The sequence below is a fragment of the Scyliorhinus canicula genome, chromosome 28, assembly GCF_902713615.1.
Source record: "Scyliorhinus canicula chromosome 28, sScyCan1.1, whole genome shotgun sequence".
In the NCBI taxonomy this organism is placed as follows: domain Eukaryota; kingdom Metazoa; phylum Chordata; class Chondrichthyes; order Carcharhiniformes; family Scyliorhinidae; genus Scyliorhinus; species Scyliorhinus canicula.
The window spans coordinates 1,548,932-1,566,490 of record NC_052173.1 but is presented as its reverse complement, the minus strand read 5'-3'; the positions used below and the strand labels follow the sequence as shown (position 1 = coordinate 1,566,490).

At 45.2% G+C, this 17,559-nt stretch overlaps 1 protein-coding gene across 4 annotated transcripts in view; it reads left to right on the top strand.

Moving 5' to 3' along the window:
• spats2 (spermatogenesis associated serine rich 2) overlaps nucleotides 1–17,559 on the top strand; it is a 164,444-nt gene that overhangs the window by 87,303 nt on the left and 59,582 nt on the right. For all 4 annotated transcript variants that reach the window (XM_038786370.1, XM_038786369.1, XM_038786368.1 and 1 more), the window contains exons 3-5: nucleotides 723–802; nucleotides 7,631–7,739; nucleotides 10,427–10,476. In XM_038786370.1, the coding sequence (XP_038642298.1) occupies nucleotides 723–802; nucleotides 7,631–7,739; nucleotides 10,427–10,476 (239 nt within the window). The remainder of the gene's footprint in view (nucleotides 1–722; nucleotides 803–7,630; nucleotides 7,740–10,426; nucleotides 10,477–17,559) is intronic.

The following is a 17,559-nucleotide window of genomic DNA, read 5'->3' as shown; positions in this document are numbered from 1 at the left end:
GTAGTCAAACAGGAAAGGACCTCTTATTAGGCATTCACCACTTAATGGAACTTAGTCACACTTAGGAATAATTTGCTGAATATTTTGCTGGGGAGAATGTATGTCCAAAACAGCTTGACTAGATGTCAAAGCTTTTGAGAAGTACCAGCAGTACTTGTAAACTATCCAGGCATCATTGTGCATGTGGTCAGTAGCATAAACTGTGATTTGTCCAATAAGGAAAGGCCATCACACCAGAGTTGATGAGGTTCAAACAAGGTCACCAAAAGGAACTTGAGAAGAAGCCGTCTTTCTTAGTCAGACCCAGCAGTTAATTCATTTGTACCTCTAATACTTCACAGATGATGGAGTTCTCATTGCATTGGAATCATTTGTACGGTGGAGAAGCATATTTCAAAATTCATTTTTTACTTTCTGGACGCTTTCTGTAGTTCAGTGAAAAACTTTCTTGGAATCCGCTCTTATCAAGAAGATTTTAAAGATAGTCATCAGTGTTACAATAAATAAATAAAGTTCCTTCGCAGCGTCTTACATGAAAAAATGTTAGATCTGAAAGAAAATAATTATTTTTAAACTTGTTTGAATTCCGAACAGCGAATTAAAATGTGGTTTACTAATGATTGTGACAGTTTCTCTTACTGTTTAAACAGTCGATTGAAATGTGAGAATTCCAGTGAGAGCATATATAAGTGAAATAATTCTGTAAATCTCTTCCTAAACAGATCCCACTGGAGTCATGTTTGACACTCGATTCAAAGCAGTGATGGCCCAGGGAGGATCCAATGACAACATAAAGGAAAAGGTAGCAAAATTTTGTATATTTACCTTGCCATATTTAGTAAAACAAGCCAATGTCAAGAAAAGTGTGCTCTTTTGTTCAGTGGTTTCAAAATGTCCAGCGCATTGTCAGAAAATGGTAGTTGATGAAATTAGATTTGTAATTGTACTATGATTGGGAAATCGGTCCATTGTTGTAAACCAATTTCCTGACCTTTTTCATTGAAAATAATTCAACAGTCCTATGCTATCATAGCAACTAATTTTTAATCCTTTTGTGCAGAGAGGCCTGGGTGTGCTAGTGCATGAGTCACAGAAAGTTGGTTTACAGGTACAACAGGTGATTAAGAAGGCAAATGGAATTTTGTCCTTCATTGCTAGAGGGATGGAGTTCAAGACTAGGGAGGTTATGCTGCAATTGTATAAGGTGTTAGTGAGGCCACACCTGGAGTATTGTGTTCAGTTTTGGTCTCCTTACTTGAGAAAGGACGTACTGGTGCTGGAGGGTGTGCAGAGGAGATTCACTAGGTTAATCCCAGAGCTGAAGGGGTTGGATTACGAGGAGAGGTTGAGTAGACTGGGACAGTACTCGTTGGAATTTAGAAGGATGAGGAGGCATCTTGTAGAAACATATAAAATTATGAAGGGAATAGATAGGATAAATGCGGGCAGGTTGTTTCCACTGGCGGATGAAAGCAGAACTAGGGGGCATAGCCTCAAAATAAGGGGAAGTAGATTTAGGACTGAGTTTAGGAGGAACTTCTTCACCCAAAGGGTTGTGAATCTATGGAATTCCTTGCCCAGTGAAGCAGTTGAGGCTCCTTCATTACATGTTTTTAAGATAAAGATAGATAGTTTTCTGAAGAATAAAGAGATTAAGGGTTATGGTGTTCGGGCCGGAAAGTGGAGCTGAGTCCACAAAAGATCAGCCATGATCTAATTGAATGGCGGAGCAGGCTCGAGGGGCCAGATGGCCTACTCCTGCTCCTGGTTGTTAACGTTCTTATATGTTGGACTGGATTTCTTTGGTTGTAAATTTGTGCAATATTTGTAAAGATGTAATAATCTGGAGAGCCTTTTATAGTGGATGTTTGTTGCTTTCAACTTGCCAGCCAAGGATAATATAGATCTGAGTCCAGTCCACTGACCTGTGGCTCAAACAATTGCGATGAAACATTGCTAAATAGCAAGAAATAAATGTCTGTTATGTGGTGGCTGATTGCAGTAATCATTTCAAAAATTCTCCAGTAGTTTGCATCTGGTTACCTCACGAAATCTAACGTGGATGAATGCTTGTTCTTTTCCCCAAAGATAGGAGCGCTTGTACATCAGTGTGGAATCTTGTGTGCAAACCTAGCAGTACAACCGCATACAATAGCATGAAGTAATTTGACTGTCTAACTTTATGAACTTGATCCTAGAATAGGAGTTGCATAATGCCCTTGTCACTTTTTCCTTTAGAGGGCCCAAAGCCTTTCATTGCAAAACCAGCCCAAGTACAAATTACAGTAAAGCTTAAGAAAGGAAAGAGCTGTGGCAATTTTTGGGGTTTCGGAAGACCCGGGCGTCCAGGGGGAGAAAGAGGCCGATGTGTTGGCCTTTGCTTCCCTGATAGCCCGGCGACGAATATTATTGGCGTGGAGGGACTCAAAGCCCCCGAAGACTGAGTGGTGGCTTGCGGACATGTCGAGTTTCCTGGGGATGGAAAAAATTAAGTTCGCCTTGAGGGGATCTGTGCAGGGGTTCACCCGGAGGTGGCAACCATTTATTGACTTCTTTGCGGGAGAGTGAGCGTCAGCCGGGGGTTGGGGGGGGAGGGGGCTTGTGCAATATGTTACGATGGAAGCATTGAAAGTACGTGGATGTTTGCACATTTTTGCCTTTTTTGCTTTCTTTCTGATGATGTCTGTACTGGGGCCTCAACCTTTTACAATTTATGTCAATGACTTGGACGAGAGGAGCAAAAGCATGGTGGCAAAATTTGCAGATAACACAAAGATAGATAGGAAAGTATGTTGTGACGAGGACAGGAGTTTGCAGACTGGTATGGATAGGTTGAGTGAGTGGGGAAAAAATCTGACAAAGTATAATGTGAGATTGTTCACTTTTGCAGCAGGAATAAAAAAGCAGATTATCACTTAAATGGAGAACAACTGCAGAATTCCGAGACGTAGAGGGACCTAGCTGTCCTAGTACATGAGTCACAAAATGTTTGTATGTAGGTACAGCAAGTAATTATGAAGGCTAATGGAATGCTATCCTTTATTACGAGAGGAATTGAACAATTTTTAAAAGTAAGGATGTTATGCTTCAGTTATACAGGGCATTGATGAGACCACATTTCGAATACAGTGTTCAGTTTTGGTCCCCCTATTTAAGGAAGGATGTAAATCCATTGGAGGTGGTTCAGAGGAGTTTTACTAGATTGATACCTGGAATGAACGGGTTGTCTTATGAGGAAAGGTTGGACAGGCGGAGCTTGATTCCCGTGGAGTTTCGAAGAGTGAATGGGCGTCTTGATTGAAGTATACAAGATCCTGAATGGTCTTGACAAGGTGGGCGTGGAAAAGATGTTTCCTCTTGTTAGTGTGTCCAGACCACTGGGCACTGTTTTAAAATTAGGGTTTGATCTTTTGGGGCCGAGTTGGGAATTTTGTTTCTCTCAGGATTTGGAATTGTTTATTGCCATGTGTACTGAGGTACAGTGAAAAGTATTTTTCTGCGATCAGGTCAAATAGATCATTTAGTACAGGAAAAGAAAATTCGTAACAGGGCAACACAAGGTACACAATGTGAATACATAGACACCGGCATCGGGTGAAGCATACAGGGGTGTAGTATTTATCAGGTCAGTCCATAAGAGGGTTGTTTAGGAGTCTGGTGACAGTGAGGAAGAAGCTGTTTTTGAATCTGTTCGTGCGTGTTCTCAGACTTCTGTTTCTCCTGGCCGATGGAAGAAGTTGGAAGAGTAAGTCGGGTGGGAGGGGTCTTTGATTATGCTGCCCGCTTTCCCCAGGCAGCGGGAGGTGTAGATGGACTAGCGGGAGGCGGGTTCGTGTGATGGACTGGGCGGTGTTCACAACGCTCTGAAGTTTCTTCGGTCCTGAGCCGAGCAGTTGCCATACCAGACTGCGATGCAGCCAGACAGGATACTTTCTATGGTGCATCTGTAAAAGATTGTCTGACTTTGAAACTCTGCCTCAAGGCAACTGAAGCTGGGTCATTGAATATCTTTAAGGTGGAGGCAGATAGATTCTTGATAGGCAAGGGAATGTGAAATTTGAAACGCAAATAGATCAGCCATGATCTTATTGAATGGCGGAGTGGGCTTCAGGGGTCAAATGGCCTACTTCTCCTATTCGTTAGTAATATAAATGAAATGGTACAATTTTAAAAGGAGCTCAGGAACAGAGACTTCCAAGGTTTCACCTACACAAATCTTGAAGGTGGCAGGGCAAGTTGGTTATGCTGGGTTTTTTTTCAAAGCATCTGGGATCTTTGACTTTCTATATAAATGAGACATCCAAGTTCAAACGGTAATCTTCTGCATGATAAACTCTGTGCACCACACCCAGCTGGATTGATGAATTCAATAATTTAGTATTCAGATTAAACAAATTCAGAGCAGACTTTCTTTCATACATCATACAACTTTCAAAAAAGACTTGTTTTATTTCTCCCCCTTTCTGCTCTCTGACTACTCATTTCCTTCTACTTTTCCCTTGCACAGTAGTTTTAAAACTAATTTGTACATTGATCTCAGCAAAGCATGATTGCATTCTTGGACCTATTTGCATAATCCCCATCAGCATTTTTGTTTTTAAGTACTCTCAACAGAAAAGATCCTTAATTGTTCAAAGTTCAGTTTCTCACCATGATGCTGAACTTGTAACAGATTAACATACCACATTGTGAGAATTCTTAATTCACTCACCACATGCCCATGAAACAAAACCACTTTTTACACCAGAAAGTGTAATACTCTTCAGGAACAAAGGACATAAATTGCTGCAAATTGCATACTCTCACACCCTCCTGTCATTCGGAGATTTCTAGACCACCCAGTCAGGTTAGGACTCTGCATAACTCATCTATTAGATTTAATGTGATCATTTTCTCATTTAACTATTTTCATTTACTTGTAAATTTGGCCAAGAATTCATCTTTTCATCTTTTATGTATATTTCTATTAGTCTTTCCATTTTTACAAATGGTACCATAAACCCTCAAAATTGGTACAGTACAATACAAGTCCTTCTGCATACACGAGTACAGAAAAAGACCGAGAAACGCCAACACAATTGGTTCAGCTTAATCATTAAACTTCTTGTCTCCGATTGTGCAATAACAAAGAACAGCGAGCAGATAAGCTAGAGAATAGGGGAGAAGAGGACAAGGCCATGTAAACATGGCAATATGGTGCACACCAGCATGTATAGCGGGTTCGAGACGGTGCTACGTAACTTATGGAAAACCTTGTCGGAGCAAGTCTGCCATCAGACAATGTATAAAGCCTATAAATTTGAGACAGGGGTCCACACTTTTCGGAATGCATCAGTTTTAGAACGGAGTATGCAAGTTTGGAACTCCATAGGGATACATTCAATTCTGTATTGAAGGAAATTCGTGAGCAACGGATGTTCTTGCATACCGCAACGGTTCGGATGATGCACATCTCTTTTCCATTAGCATCAAAATTCTCCTATCTGGGAGTCCCAGAATTCTACGGCCATACTGAATAGTTAAGGTCTTTTAAGTATGCCAGACCAGTAAGATTGAATTTTGACACAGGACCACGCGCAGTGAATGTCGTCGCCCTCTACTACCTTGAATTTTTGGCACAACGAGGATAAAACAGGGTCAAACATGTCTCTCAAGCTTGATGTAATATGCAGACGGAGTAGTATTTTAAACGGAGTCTCTTTCATTCTGTTACAGACGGAAATATTATTGGCATTTATTAAGGATAAAGTCTCTAAGTTGCAGATATTTTAAAAAGTATCTCGGGATTTCAAATTGTTGGCATAGCTGCTCAAACGATGATTAGGAAGCATCACTGAACATGGCTCCCTACCTACAAATACCTCTATCTCTCCAGGTATCAAATCCATGGTCCACAAGACATGGTGGGAAACCCAGATTGCCCTAAATGGGGGGAAAAGAGAGAGTGAAAGTTCATTTTGACCTCCCAGTTGACGGACCATCCTCCACACTCCAAGAATGTTGATAATTGTAGGATCTCACACTTGGCAGACACAGCCTTGAAATCTCTGTAAAACTCTGTAAGGAGTACACAGACTGACCTGCTTCAATGTGAAGCCAAATGGAGGGTGGGTCCTCTCCAGGCCATTGGAGACCCCCCCCGGTCCGGGGGAAGGATAGGGTGGCACCCTGGAACTCCCCTCTAGCACCTCAGCACTGCCACCTCGGCACCCCTGACTGGTGCTAGGCTGGCAGTGCCAGGTGGCAAGGTTGGCATTGCCAGGAGTTGGGCTGGGGGGGGGGAGGGGGCAAGTGGTTGTTCCCAGGGGCCTCGCGTCCTCGGTGGAGAGAATCTCCCCAAGGCCAAAAGAAACTGCAAAGTGCCGCTGAATAGCGGGGACTTTCTTGGCGCCTGCAGCAGACTTTAACTCGAGTCCGCTGAATTGCACCCTAAATCTTTCCGCCACGCCAATAATAGCACAGCAACATGGCGTCCGTATATCGTGTGATCTTGTGCTGTTTCCATCTGCTATGTAGCCCAAAAAACGAAGGATCCTATCTAATTGCCTCTGTCAGGGGCTCTACAGCTATTGCAAACAATAACGGGCACTCTGTTTGGTCCCTGATTGGAGACAAATTACAGACCTAAAACCACCTATAAGCACTGTCGCCAGATGCTTTTAGAAAGTGCCTGTATCCACTTCAAATACTCTTCCCAACCCAAACTCTGCAGCTTATAAAATAAATAATTCCACTCTACCCGGTCAAAAGATTTCTCTGCATCTAAGGAGATCACTAATCCATCCACGCCCTTTTTTGAAAGATCTGAATAGCATTCAATAGTCTCCTAACCGTGTTGCACGAATTCCAACCCTTTATAAACCCAGTTTGATTGCCCTTGATCTTTTTCATCTTTAGTACACTGTCAGCTAATTATTAGAAATTTGAACTGATCTGTCTGCTTTTGGATGAAGCAACAGTAGCAGAGTTGAGATTGTATTTTCATTCCTGTCATTGGAGTCCGGAGCTCAGAATTAGGTGAGGTGAGGAAATTCATCTTGGGCAGCTGTGCAAAATTGGATAGAAAATCGGATGGAGTTTTCTGGGAAAGTACAGCTGAGACTAATTTCATTCCAATATGTTCTGTCAAATACCTTTCCAGTATCCATATTAGAATTAGATGCATAAATTCCCCGCCACAAAGTTCAGGAATATAGGGCTGGATTCTTCGGCCGCGCACGCTGCAAGATCGCCAGGAACGGGACGGAGACCGCGTAAATGTCCGTTGACCTCGGGCGGGAATTTCCAGTTGCCACGTGGGCGCAGCCAAAGAACAAAAGAACTAGGAGCAGGAGTCGGCCATCTGGCCCCTCGAGCCTGCTCTGCCATTCAATGAGATCATGGCTGATCTTTCCGGCCCGAACACCATAACCTTTTATTCTTCAAAAAACTATCTATCTTTATCTTGAAAACATTTAATGAAGGAGCCTCAACTGCTTCACTGGGCAAGGAATTCCATAGGTTCACAACCCTTTGGGTGAAGAAGTTCCCACCCACAGTTGCAATTCAGACAAAATTGTTAGTACGGTGTAGCTTTTCTTTGTATAATTGTGTTTTAGATAATCTTTTGATACTTGTACTTTTTTCTCAGATTAGTGCTGTCCGTGCAATAGTTCCTAACAGGAGTAATAATGAGATCATTTTGGTGTTACAACATTATGACAACTGTGTCAACAAAGCAGTCCAAGCTTTTATGGAAGGTAAGACTTTTTGCTTCATTTTATTGTATTCTAACTCTTGAGTCTATATTCAGCTAAATGTAACTTGCTTTCAAATAAGTGCAGCAGCAATTTTCAAATAATGGCCATTGAAATTAAGGGTACAGAGATCAAGAGCATATAGACCCATGCTCTGTAAAACCAACAATGCAGGTTCAAGTTATGAACAGTATGGATATGCCTTATTCTTCAATGAATACATTTGCAATGATTCAGCCCATCTGAGCAGATGATGCTACAGTTACTTCTGGATTGAACTTATAGCATGGCTTTGATATTTGTGCAAAATGTACCCATAAAGCAATTCCTTGGACTGAATTACAAGTTTCAATTGCTGGAGTGCTTTTAGTGTCTCATTCTATCACTTTGTTTCTGTTTTCTCCTCGTGCTAAAAAATTGGGGGTGGTACGGTGGCACAATGGTTTTTAATGCTCCCTCACAGCACCAGGGACCCGGTTCATTTCTGACCTTGGGTGACTGTGTGGAGTTTGCACTTTCTCGCCATGTCTGCCTGGGTTTCCTCCAGGCGCTCCAGTTTCCTCCCACAGTCCAAAGATGTTAAGTGGATTGGCCATGCTAAATTGCCCTTTCGTGTCCAAAGATGTGCAGTTTAGGTAGGGTTATGAGGTTACGGGGATAGGGCGGGGGAGTGGGCCTCGGTAGGGTGCTTTTTCAGAGAGTTGATGTAGAATTGATGGGCTGAATGGCCTCCTTCTACACTACAGCAATTCTATGGTTCAATTCTATAACATTCTGAAATAAAAACAAAGCCACGATTTAAACACATGTGCCAAGGGGCTACCAGTTGCATTTTGAATAGTAGTCATTTTACCCATATCTTTGTGATGTCAAATGATCATCAAGCCTAAATGGACTTTGTCCCATGGTATGCTATTCTTAAAATTTGACTACGCCCAAACTGAAGGTGTGTTCTTCATCAGCAGGCAATCCCAGGTCTCTGTTGAGTACAGCAGCTTATTTGCTCCACCCCACCATGAAATCTGGCACTAAAATCTCTCCTGGTGTTTTAAAAACTGATGTTCCCCATGAGGTTTTCTCAGTAGATATTGGGTTCAGTATTTCACAGGGGTATTAGTCATTGCAAGAGTTCAACCAATCCTCTGTACAGTAAGAATTAACTCCCATTTACCCTTGTACTCTTCCAAACATCAGAATATTTCCTCGTGGACTCCTAAACTGATTTGTGAAGAGGAATTTCTGTATGCTTTGCTTTCTTTTCACTCCTGCAGTCTAATTCGAAAAATAACCCTTGCCAGATTCGAAAAAGACCCAGGAAGAGGCATCAAAATGTTGATGTGGATCATAACTATATTTTCAAACTGAAATTTCATACAATGTTCCTGGAAGCAAATCTTTAGTATTGCTGTATAAGAGACATGATGTTGAAGCTTTTCGCCTTGCACTCATCAGGACAGCTGCAATAATACTAAATTTCATGGGAGCAACAATCTTTCCTTTAAAGAAAACAGTCTTTTAAAATTAATCTTTCCTATCTTAAAGGAGACACTAGAGACCAAACTAAGTGTCTGTTTCTTCGGGGTTCAGCAACAAGATTTGCCGTCTTAATTAAATCCCGTACCAGCCTCCCCGAACAGGCGCCGGAATGTGGCGACTCGGGGCTTTTCACAGTAACTTCATTTGAAGCCTACTCGTGACAATAAGCAATTTTCATTTCATTTCAAATTGCATTGCCCTGCTATGTGGTCTAAATATTGTGCAAGTAAGATCTTTTGGACAATCTATTTTTCTTCCTACCTTTACAGTACCCATTTCTCAGTCTCGTTAACCCTTGTGGCATGACTTCCATTCCCTATACTAGCCACCTTTAGCCCTATTAGATTGTTATTGCCAAACAGTGCTGAAATAGGGATAGTTTTGTGCTGTATGGGGTCTATGCCTTATAGAAACTGGACTACCCAATTATAGATATGATGCTTGCAACCCACAGCTTGGAGATATTCATCCAATCAGTTTGAACTGGATTTGAATCCAGGTGCCCACAGTGAAAAACCGATGTCCAACTTGTTTCATTTTCAGTTCCCCAACCTTACTTGAAAATGAAATGAAAATCGCTTATTGTCATGAGTAGGCTTCAATGAAGTTACTGTGAAAAGCCCCTAGTCGCCACTTAAAGGATATTATTCCAGCAAATTTGAAGAGAAAGAAACATAACTATCTTTCTGATGCTTTGTTGTTATTGCATTGTTTTAGTTAAGTAAAATACTTTGGGTAACCTTTACATTTTGCAGAAGAGCCTGCTTATGAAAAATGTAAATCCTCCTCACATTTTCATTCAATTACAAATCAGACAGACTCTGGTCTGTCACAAATATTTGCCCTCTGTCAAAAGTGGATTGTCAACTCTACTTTAAAATTCCTTTCTGGATTTTTACCAAATTTGACATATTTACACAATACTAAATGCCCAGTGATTATCACAAACGCAAAACACTTGAAAGCATAATCTCATGAATTTCTGTTGTGCCAAAAAGACATCAGCTGAAGCACGTTCCTGCTGACACACACTGTTTGCAAATCAGGTTAGTTTTAGTGACCTTGACAAGTCTGTGTGCCTATCTCCATAACATTTTACCTGCTTTTTGACTAATTCCTGCAATCTTTCTCCATTTAAAAAAAAATGAATGAAGGTTATGCCGCAGAAGTTCTGAAGGAATGGAGTGTGACAGGAAAAAAGAAGGTAAGGATCATCGCAACATCCGAACAGAAGGAGGCCCTTCAGCCCCTAAAGCCTTTTTAAAAAGTATTTTTATTTAATTCTTAACATATTATCACAAGAAAGAAGAAACCATGACATAGTGCAACAATACCCACGCACAAATCAGAAAAAAACAAGCAGTGGCAGTAATATGAACTCCAGCAACTATAATACTACCCAGAATAATCATCCCCACCCCAACCTCCCCCTCCTTTACCCCTCCACTCAGTGACCAGCTCTTTAAAGTGAAAAATGAATGGCTGCCAACTACGATAGAACCTGACGATCCTCTTATTGTGAATTTGACTTTCTCGAGTTACAAGAATTCCATTAGATCACTCAGCCATGCAAGCAGCACTGGGTGGTGTCGCCTGCCTCCAGCTCAACAGGATTCATCACCGTGCCAACAGCAATGCAAATTCCAGAGCATTCCCCCCTTAACCCTGCCCCTGTCCTCCATTCTGGTTCATCTGGCACCCCAAAAGTATTGAATAATGGGCAGGGTTCTAAATCAAGCTTCAGGATTGCCGATATGCTGCCGACAAAGGACCTCCAATAGCCCAGCAATTTGGGGCAGGACCAGCGTATGGTGAGCAGGCCCCTTTGAGCACCAGATACACTTATCCTCGACTTCCTTAAAGATTCTACGCATCCTGTCCTTGGTGAGGTTGTGTCCTAAACACAACCGTAAGCTGTAACAAGCTTAGCCATGCGCAGGATTATGTAGCATTTACCCTACAGAGGGACTCGCTCCATACCTCCTCCTCTGAAATGGACCCTAGCTCCTCCTCCCACCTGGCCTGTACCTTATCCACTGAAACCTGCTCTTCTTCCATAATCCACCTATAAATTCCAAATGCGTTGCCCTCTACTGACCCCACGCATTCCAGCAGGGTGGGCAGCACTGCCTCCAGATAATCCAGAAGCACTCGCTTGATAAAGTCTTGCACCTGAAAATATCTAAACCTATCCGGCCTCCCAAGCTCTGCCTTTTCCTTCGGTTCCTCCCAACTCATAAACCGCTCCTCCAAGAACAAATCCTTAACCCTCTCTAGTCCCTTATCTTTCCATCTCCTAAATACAGCATCCAATTTTGCTGGCTCAAATAAATGACTCCTGCAGATTGGGGCCCAATTTGACATTGCGCTGATCTTGATATGCTGTCAAAATTACCGCCATATTTTTAATGTGGAGATTGCCACCAAATTCCCAGAATATTTTGCCAGTGAAAAAGGCAAGGACTTCTCTTAATCCCTCACCTCCACTCAGAAGACTTAACTACAAAATATTCCCTCTTCCCAACATTAGATTTATATCCTGAAAAGGACCTAAAACACTGCAATACCTCCATTATCTCTCCCATGCATGTCTCTGGATTCCTAATATACAGTAGTAGGTCGTCTGAATATAAGGATAATGTGTTCTATCATAGAATTTACATAGAATTTACAGTGCAGAAGGAGGCCATTCGGCCCATCGAGTCTGCACCGGCTCTTGGAAAGAGCACCAAGGTCAACACCTCCACCCCATCCCCATTACCCAGTAACCCCACCCAACACTAAGGGCAATTTATCATGGCCAATCCACCTAACCTGCACATCTTTGGACTGTGGGAGGAAACCGGAGCACCCGGAGGAAACCCACGCAGACACTGGGAGGATGTGCAGACTCCGCACAGACAGTGACCCAAACCGGACCCTGGAGCTGTGAAGCAATTGTGCTATCCACAATGCTACCGTGCTGCCTATTCCACCTCTCAATTCCGTTCCACTTCAATGCCCTCCAAGCTATCGCTAATGGTTCAATCGCGAGTGCGAACAACAGTGGGGCACCCCTGTCTCATCTCCCTGTGCCGCCTAACTAGTTATTGAATTGGGTTCATCCAGGTCCATTTGTTCAAATAAATAAGTTCTATTTAATGGGCTGGATTCAAGCCCAGGCCTTAAATGTTGAAAAGACAGTGTGCTAATTCACCACAGCACTTTGCTTCACCACCTCCCAGCTGGTGCCCTAAGGGCCTTGATGTGTTTGGCAGGTTGGTTCTACGTTGACTGCAACTGGATGCAGGGAAGCTAGAATCAAACGTCTGACACAGGAGATGGTCCAACACTTTTATTTAACTATGAACTGCTGTACATGTTCAGCTGTGGGTTGATACTCTACTAATCCTACTGATGACCTCTTACTGGCTCGACCAGACTTACTCGCTACCACATGGTAATAGTGCCCACTAACTTGTGCACTCTGACTGTCTCAGTATCTGGGTCCCGAAAAAGAGCGGGAGCCTTAATGCCCTGTGAGCTTTATAGTGGTGGTATCCTGTCTGGTGATTGGTTGTTTTGTGTTGTGTGTTCATTGGTCATCCTGTGTGTCAATCACTGCCTGCCTGCATCTCATTATATACATGAGTGGATATTATGACATCTCCTCCCCCTTTTAAAAAAAATAAGTTATGGAACGTGAAGGTATATACATGCCTGACTATGTACAAGTGGTGAGTTAGCGAACATATGTACATGGGAAGATGTCTATCGTGCAATACAGAGAAAACTGAACAAAATTTACAAGAGTAAAGTCTATGGATTTAGTCTTTGAGGCGGGCGACGAATTCTGGTTGATCGCCGCAGAGGTGGAGCAGGAGACGCCGGCACTTGGACAGGCGGGATTGCTGGCATTGCGGCGGGATTGCTGGCATTGCGGCAGTGTCGTGGACAGGCGGGGTCGCTGGCAGATCGGTGGCCTCGTGGCAGGAGACGTCTGGAGGAGGCATAATAGCCAGCGGAGCAAGGCGGTGGGCGGGGAACTCTCCGCAGCGCCCTCCTGTTGCGCCGGAGAATGGAGCCGTCAGCCATTTGAACAATGAAAGACCTCGGGGCGGCCTTCCTGACAACAACAGCTGGGACCGACCAACCTCCCTCGGGCAACTGGACGGGAACAACATCTGCTGGAGCTAACGCAGGCAGGTCCGTGGCATGAGCATCATACGTCATCTTCTGCTGGTCCCTGGACCGATGCACTTTTTGCAGCACTGCGAGGTGGCCAAGGTCTGGAATATGGATGGCTGGAACAGTCGTCCTCAGGTTGCGGTTCATGAGCATCTGCGCCGGAGACAAACCAGTCGACAGAGGGGCTGCCCTGTAGGCCAGCAAAGCCAAGTTGAAATCGGAGGCTGCATCTGCAGCCTTGCACAAAAACCGCTTGACAATATGGACCCCTTTCTCGGCTTTCCCGTTTGATTGCGGATAATGGGGACTGGAGGTGATGTGTCTGAAGTTGTAGGATCATGCAAAGGTGGACCACTCCTGGCTGTAGAAACATGGACCGTTGTCACTCATTCCTGAGAGTGGTATCCCATGCCTGGCAAACATCTCTTTGCAGGCTTTGATGACGCACCTAGACGTGAGGTCCGACAATTTCACCACTTCTGGGTAACTGGAGAGGTAGTCGACCAAGAGCACGCAATCACGCATTGGCGTGAAAGAGGTCTACCCCCACTTTAGACCACGGAGACGTCACAATCTCATGCTTTTGCAGTGTTTCTTTGGGCTGAGCTGTGAAACTTCTGGCAGTTTGGGCAGTTGAGGACCGTGTCAGCAATGTCCTAGTTGATTCCCGGCCAATAAACCGCCTCCCGAGCTCTGCATCGACATTTTTTGACCCCAAGGTGACCCTCATGGATCTGTCCGAGCACCATAGCTCGCATGCTTTGAGGAATGACGATCCTATCCAGTTTAAGAAGGATTCCCTCAATGACCGTTAACTCGTCCTTGGCGTTAAAGAACTGGGGACACTGCCCCTTTTGCCAGCCATGGGCGAGGTGTTGCATCATGCGCTGCAGTAGAGGATCTTTGGCAGTTTCTTCACGTATTTGGACCACTCGTTCATCAGTGGCTGGGAGGTTGCTAGCACACAACTGCACTTGTGCCTCTATGTGGCAGATGAAGTCGCCCTGTTCACACGGCGTGGTGATGGACCGGGATAGGGCATCCGCAATGATCAGTTCCTTACCCGGTGTGTAGACGAGTTCAAAGTCGTATCGGCGGAGACGAAGAAGAATTCGCTGTAGCCGAGGTGTCATGTCATTTAAATCCTTCTGGATTATGTGGACTAAAGGCCTATTGTCTGTTTCCACCGTGAACTTCAGCAGGCCGTATACGTAGTCATTAAACTTGACTATTCCTGTCAGGAGACCCAAGCATTCCCTCTCGATCTGGGCAGACCATTGCTCGGTCGGCATCATGGCCCTGGAGGCATATGCCACTGGAGCCCAGGACGAGGAATCGTCTCGTTGGAGGAACACCGCCCCAATGCTGTCCTGGCGAGCATCAGTAGATATCTTGGTGTCCTTGGTTGGGTCAAAGAACACCAGTACTGGGGCTGTGGTGAGCTTCGCCTTCAGCTCGAGCCACTCCTTTTCATGGGCGGGCAGCCACTGGAACACTGTTGACTTCTTTAAGAGATGCCGGAGGGCCGTGGTGTGGGATGCCAAATTGGGAATGAATTTCCCGAGAAAATTTACCATCCCGAGGAAGTGGAGGACCGCCTTCTTGTCCTCCGGGGTCTTCATGGCGTTGATCGCCAGCACCTTGTCAGCGTCAGGTTGCACACCCTGCTGTGAAATGTGCTCATCCAGAAACTTGATAGCGGATAGACCAAATGAGCATTTGGCCCTGTTGAGCTGGAGGCCATTTTCATGAATCCGCTGGAAGACCTGTTTGAGCAATGTGATCCTCGGGTGTTGTGGACCAGATGATCATATCGTCCACATAGACTCGCACCCCCTCGATACCCTCCATCATTTGCTTCATGATGCGATGAAATACTTTGGAAGCTGATATGATACCGAAAGGCATGTAGTTGTAGCACTAGCGGCCGAACGGAGTGTTAAATGTGCACAGCTTCCGACTGGACGCGTCCAGCTGTATTTGCCAGAAGCCACGGGAGGCGTCTAGCTTGGTGAAGAATTTGGCATGAGCCATCTCACTGGTTAACTCTTCACGCTTCAGGATCGGGTAGTGCTCTTGCATGATCTTGCGGTCCAAGTCTTTGGGATCAATGTAAATGCGGAGTTCACCAGAGGTTTTGTTTACGCAGACCATGGAGCTGACCCAGTTTGTTGTTTCCGTGACCTTTGAGATGATGCCCTGGTCTTGGAGGTCTTGCAGCTGCTTTTTCAGACGATCCTTGAGAGGAGCCGGCACCCGGCGTGGTGCATAGATCACTGGGGTGGCGTTCGGCTTGAGTAATATTTTGTAGCGATATGGGAGAGTGCCCATTCCATCAAACACATTGTGGTATTGTGTGAGAATGTCGTCTATCTCGGCCTGGAGATTCACATCAGGCGAGGTAATCGCCGGTGTCGAGGACATGGTGTGGACTCGCTGGACCAGATTCAGGAGCTTGCGAGCACGAGCAGGGACCCTCTGTCAGGCCGAACAACCTTGAATCTTAAAATTGCCTTGACTTCCTTGTGAGATACCCCTAGCCAACACAATCCACTGGCAGCTATGGCATTGCCATTGTAGTCAAGGAGTTGGCATGCTGGTGGAAGAATGCTCGGTTGGTCACGGTTGCTGTCGAGATCTGACTGTGAGATGAGGTTCGCAGACCCGCCGGTGTCCAGTTTAAATCGGAAGCGAGCCTGGTTGACTGTGAGGACAGCACACCACTCGTCGTTGGGATCCACACTGAGGATCGAAAGGCGGGTTGCAGGTGCAGTGGGGACCAGCTCGCGTGTGGTTATGATGCCCACCCGATATGGAGACTTGAGGCAGTCAGCATCGGGGTCCGTTGGGCTGTCGGGATCAGAATCCTACATGTCTTGTTGTACCAAGCGGATACTTCTGCGCCATATCTGCGATCGCTGGCTGATAATTGGTGGAGCGGACTTGCAGAAGGCCTCGTAATGACCAGGCTTCCCACACTGTGGGCATCACCGTCCTTTTGCCGGGGATTGCCGCTTTAAATGGGCGGAGCCATAATTTCGACACGTCATAACGCTGACGTCAGTGCGCCCATGCGCAGTGCGGTCGGCTGACGTACGCACCTGCGCATTAGGGTTTTCGGCCTCTTCGACCACTTGGTCGTGGCGCGCATGCGTAGGAACCCGGGAAAAGCGCGCAAAACGGCCATTCTCCTCGATGCTCAGGCCTTGCATTTTTCCAATGGCCTGCACCCGTTCTGCCTCGTGGGAAGCCAGTTTTGCAGTTTCTGCCGCCCTGATGTGGGAGTAACGATTCTTGGCATGCTCATGGACTACACACGTCTCGATAGCAACGGAGAGGGTCAACTGTTTGATTTTTGAGGAGCTGCTGCCACAGGGAATCGGAGTGGACCCCGAAAACGATATGATCCAGGATCATGGAATCAGCCATCGAGCCATAATTACGTGACTGCGCCAGGATGCGGAGATGGGTCAGGAAGGACTGAAAAGGTTCAACCTTATCCTGAAGCCTCTGTTGGAAGATGTACCGTCCAAAGCTCTCATTCACTTCAATGTCGCAGTGGCTGTCGAATTTTAGCAGAACTGTTTTGAACTTCGTCTTGTCTTCGCCATCGGCAAACGTAAGCGAGTTGTAGATATGGATGGTGTGATCCCCCGCAGTCTACAGGAATAGTGCGATCTTCCTGGCATCCGATGCTGCCTCGAGGTCAGAGGCCTCGATATACAGGAGGAACTTTTGCTCGAAGATTTTCCAATTGGCTGCGAGGTTGCCGGAGCTGCGGAGGAGGCTGGATGTTTTCCATTTTTCTGGATGGCCGCTTGCTGGTCGTTGCAGATTCACTCGAGGTAGGTTCGGCAGGATTACTAGCACTCTGGTACCATGGCGTGTTAGGCAGGTTGGTTTGACGTTGACTGCAGCTGGATGCAGGGAAGCTAGAAACAAACGTCTGACACAGGAGATGATCCAACACTGTTTTATTTAACTAGTGGACTGCTGCACATGTTCAGCTGTGGGTTGACACTCTACTAATCCTACTGTTGACCTTTTTACTGGCTCGACTAGACTTACTAGCTACCACATGGCAATAATGTCCACTAACTTGTGCACTCTGACTGTCTCA